At 33.3% G+C, this 5,000-nt stretch overlaps 1 protein-coding gene across 7 annotated transcripts in view; it reads right to left on the reverse strand.

Annotated features, from left to right (window-relative positions):
• Positions 1–5,000, reverse strand: part of LOC122255239 (scoloptoxin SSD14) — a 40,466-nt gene that overhangs the window by 10,209 nt on the left and 25,257 nt on the right. For 4 of the 7 annotated variants that reach the window (XM_086535140.1, XM_043019177.2, XM_043019176.2 and 1 more), the window contains exons 2-3: positions 772–857; positions 1–48 (exon numbers count right to left, since the gene is read on the reverse strand). The exon at positions 1–48 is cut by the window's left edge and continues 17 nt beyond it. In XM_086535140.1, coding sequence (XP_086391266.1) covers positions 1–48; positions 772–857 — 134 coding nt within the window. Of the gene's footprint in view, positions 49–771; positions 858–2,926; positions 3,739–5,000 lie in introns of all 7 variants that reach the window. The other 3 variants (XM_086535139.1, XM_086535137.1, XM_086535136.1) reach the window with 3 other exon arrangements.

Raw genomic sequence — 5,000 nt, forward strand, 5'->3', positions numbered from 1 at the left:
CCTTGGATTCCTCCTTGTGAGCGGGTTCTGAGTTTAGCCTGGGAAGACCTGCAACAAATCAATATATTGGTTGCAAGAAAATAGAGTAAATACATGTATACAAATATAGATATATATAAATAACAAGAAAATGAATAATACATATAAGAGTGACATCAAAGCTAATATAATTAAGCACATAAATAGTGGAATCATATAGAAATAACATACACTACACATGCATATCATATGAAATGCAATGTGCACTCATAAACACAGAGACATACAGAGGCATCCAGACACGCAGACACACAGAGACAAGCTCTTACCCACACTCATACTCACTCTCACTCTCACACTCACAATCTCACTCACACTCTCACTTACACTCACATTCACTCTCACTAACACTTTCATTCACACTAACACTCTCACTCACACTAACACTCTCACTCACACTTACACTCACACTAACACTCTCACTCACACTAATATCTCACTTACACTCTCACTCACACTAATATCTCACTTACACTCACACTTACACTCTCACTCACACTAATATCTCACTTACACTCACACTTACACTCTCACTCACACTAACTCTTTCATTCACACTAACACTCACTCACACTAACACTCTCACTCACACTAATATCTCACTTACACTCACACTTACACTCTCACTCACACTAACACTCTCACTCACACTTACACTCTCACTAACACTCTCACTCACACTCAGACACACTCAGAAATAAAGAAGACAAATAACACCAAAGAGCCACTTACCAATGCCCAGGCCCAACCCTATGGCTCCAATGCAGACGACCACTAACGACACACATGTTATCAGTTGTTTTTTGCTTAGCTGAGCCCTGTTGGGAGAAAGTAAATGAATTAATTGATGTCCGTTTCACATTATTCTGGAAATATCTCCTCAATTCAAAATTACTTGTTGGTCTTTTTAGAGGATAAAACAAAACATTATTTCTATTCTTAAAGAATTCTTGTGAAATTATACTTTGCAAATATCTTGCTAATAATAAAGTTAATATTAGCAAAAGAGTACAAACCTGTACTTTTGCATATAATTATCATGAAAATGTAAAGGAAAAATAATATAAAAATAAAATCTGTGATATAATGCCTCACAAGTTACATGATCAGTGCTAAATGAATAAACAGATTTCTTTGAAATGCTGCTTTCCTTACATCAAAGAACCATATCCCTATTATTCAGAGTCTAGTGCTCAAACTTAGAATATGCACTATGAACAATTTTTTCATCGATATAGCCATAGCCATTAAGTATTTACAGCTAAGGTCAGGAGAGTTAGTAACAGACCACTTTAATAGCCTAAATGTTGCTTGAAAGGATAAGTTGCTTGCTGAAAGGATAAGAGGTCATTACAGAAATTTAAAAATAAATGAAACTCTCAACATTAGAACAGCCTGCACTCTTACTGACCCGACCAGTGACCAAGTAGGAACTCAAAAATGCTCTTCACTTGGGTAATGCAACCATCCCCTGCAAATATGGCAGTACTTACAGTATCTTTTACCATACTACTACAATGCATTGACTATTAAAAGTAAAATAGTTAAGCCAAAAGCCCAGAAAGCAAATACAAATTATTTACAGATCAAACATAACAAGAGATCAAACATAGCAAGAACTAACATGGGTGTCAGAGTGACAAATAGAATAGGCTTTTTCCACAAGCAATTTGGTGTTAAAAATTCCAGGCATATTAACCCATTCCCGACGGGGGAATTCTAGCCTTGAATGTCCAAATGCCGGGGCATTCGAATTATTAGGCCTAAATCAATTGAATGGCTGGCACAATACTGTGCCGCCCGGCAACTGGGCTTTTGAATGCGCGGTACACATGCTGTACCACCCGTCCTGTGTGGGTTAATGGTTCTCAAGTCTCACTTGAAGAGGGAAAAGGGTAAATACATGCATCAAAGGAAATATGCCTAACTGATAAAACAGCTAAAAGAAAGAAAAAGAAGAAGAAAAAAATACCCTCAATCTTAACATGAACCAAAACAATGATGATGATAACAACAACACAACAAAAACAACAATGATAATAATAATAACAACAATGATAATAATAAATAAAAAAGTTGCAAAACAATAAATCAATGGCTATTTTTTCGCAAATACAGTTCCTGAAACTATGAATAAGAGCAAATTTATCTTTGGAAAAAATAGTTTTCCTTTCTTCAATCTTCAAGTTCTTCAACTCTTAACAAATGCAGAACGCAACATATTGGGGTCCAGGGGTGGAAGCGCGCATTATTTCCACTATATACGAATAGTAGAGGTTGAGAGGAATCCATCGATACCACTTTTGTGGTATTTAGTGACACGGCGTTATCCGGAAAATTTACCAGAATTTTTCTTTCTCATTTACAACTCTCTTAATCAGCCCCATAATACCTTTTATTACTCTTTATATTTGGTTTATCTAATCACTCCAACAATCTGGTTCAGCAAGTTTTGCAGCTGTCCCGTATCATGCAAAGTTCTTTAACAGAGCCGTGTCCATTCAACCCATTCATAGAGCCATAGCAACACCCTGCAAACACTACTAGCCAATCAACCGTCTAAGAGTCATTCAGTTGCATTTTCACTAAACAATCTCTGGGCCTATTTTTGTTAGTCATGCCCCCTACACAAACAGCTCTGGGAATTCTACTTGAAAGGATAACCCGAACACATGTATAACTTGATCTGAGAGAAGCTTCAAGCATGTTTGAAGTTTGAGCGTATGTGAAGTCACTGTGTAAGGTTAGTAGAGTATGAAAAGTCTAAGAAAATGAAATATACATAAATAAATGAAAAAAATAAAAAAATAAATAAACACTAATATCAATGAAAATAGTTAAGAGATCCTTGCTTTGAGTTATCCTTTTAAATATATATAATATTTACCTATTTACATATTTGTCTCCTGGTTGATCAAGCCGATGGTACTTCCCACGTCCATCATCGGAGTCAAAACTTTTCATCATTTTTGCTTATATCTTGTCCTTCAAGCTGGTCAATATTATTGCTTATGATTGTCTTGAGTTCTTGGGCTTAATGTTCATATATATTCATATTTAAAATGTCTTTGTATCATTTGCATATTAAATTAAATAACAGAGATATTGTAATAAAGTCACCTGTATATATGAATAAGCGGGATTTCCAAGCAAGTAAATCTACTGAATTAAGACAAATAAAAAGGGGAACAGAAAAAGTTCATAGCATCTCTATATGGATACGTCACACACATGCATACCTTTTAAATATCTATAAAAAGGACATTATGCCGCTCACTAGTTAACATGATCAACAAATCCTCGGGAACTTTTAAAAAATCAACTATATGGACTATATAACGAAGAGTGAAAGATGGCATTTATACCAATAAAATAGGATTATAATATATTTCCTTCTTCTTTCTTCTTTTAAAGGGTTTTAGACTATTCTATAGTCTATATTCACTGGATTCTTTACTATGTTCTTTCTTGGTTATGTTAGGTTTATTATCTTCGTTCTTTGGAGAAATATTTTGGAATGTTTCAAAATGCAATATTTCTTTGTTGTTGGCTGGTTTCGTCCAGTGATTAGAAGGTCTACTGTGGGGTTGTTGGTTTTGATTTTTTTTCAGTGCTTCTAGTAACTTTACTCTGCTCGAGTTGAACCTTGGGCAATGTAGAATCAAATGTTCATCTGATTCTTCTTGGTTGTTGCACCATCTGCAAAATGGATCATTTTTAATTTTTATTCTGTTAAGATGTTGTTTTAGTTTTGTATGGTTTTGTTTCCACTCTGGTTAGACATGCATCTATTTTTCTATTTTTGGATCTTGTCCAAGGGTGTGATTTGAGTTGTTTTTTATGTCGTCATATTTTGTACTTGGTATTCTATTCGGTCGTTTTTCCAATTATTTTGGAATTTTAACTTGATATCTTTTTTGATGTCTGAGGTGTCTTTGATTAAGTTTGTGGGTGTTGTGATGTTGTGGGCTTTTTTGGCTGCAGTGTCGACTATTTCACTATGTTTTACCTTTTATGTTTTTGTGAGCAGGTATATGTTGTATCTTTATGATGCTTTTATGTTTTGTTAGTGTAAGAATTAAGTTTTTTATATCAAATGTGATTTCTTTGAATTTCTTTTTAATCTATTTAGAGTAGTTAATTTTATATTTTTCCCCATTTTAGTTCTTCAGGATATTCTCCTTTGGACCAGAGTTCATTAAAAAATTTTAGTATTTGTTCTAAAATATTGCCTGGGGCTCTTTTATAAAAATCATAGGGGATTTCGTCTGGTCCGTAGGCCTTACCATTTTTAGAATTTTTTATTGCTGTTTTTAGTTCATTTAAAGTGAATGATTTTCTTAATCCTTCAGTATCTGGTAATTCGAAACGTTTATTTAATTCTTTCCTATCACATATTTTTTTTTTTATCTTTACTTGTTATCTTTTTGAATTCTTGTTTGAATAAGCATAGTTGATCATCTATTTTCGTGATAGGTTGGTTATTGTGTATTATTGGGTATTCAGTTGTGTCTAGTCTATCCTTTGTTATAATATCGTTGTTTTCGGATCTTTATATTATCTTTTTCTTTTAGCCAAGTTTCGCTTAATGCGATTAGTGCTGGATTTTCTTTATAAATAAAGTAGCTTTTTTGTTTGTTTGTTTAATATTGACCTTGCATTCCACAAAATTATGCTATTCATTTATACATTCTGATAAATCCTTGATTAGAGGAGTTATTTCTGATATTGTTTCTGTTATAATTGTTATTATTGAGGTGTTTGCATTAAATCTATTCATAATATTTGAAATTACTTTTGTTATTTCTTTGGTGAATGTAATCCAGGAGAATCCTTTATCATTGCTATTTGTAACTGTTTTTCATGATTTACCACTTAATAACGGAGTTGGTAGAATCCTTGTAATTGGTGATTGATAAAAAAAATTTGTTTATAAAGTTTTGACCAAGGTTATTACTCTG

This window comes from Penaeus japonicus, unplaced genomic scaffold (genome assembly GCF_977035675.1).
Source record: "Penaeus japonicus unplaced genomic scaffold, GWHDUDI00000001_assembly GWHDUDI00000042, whole genome shotgun sequence".
Taxonomy (NCBI): domain Eukaryota; kingdom Metazoa; phylum Arthropoda; class Malacostraca; order Decapoda; family Penaeidae; genus Penaeus; species Penaeus japonicus.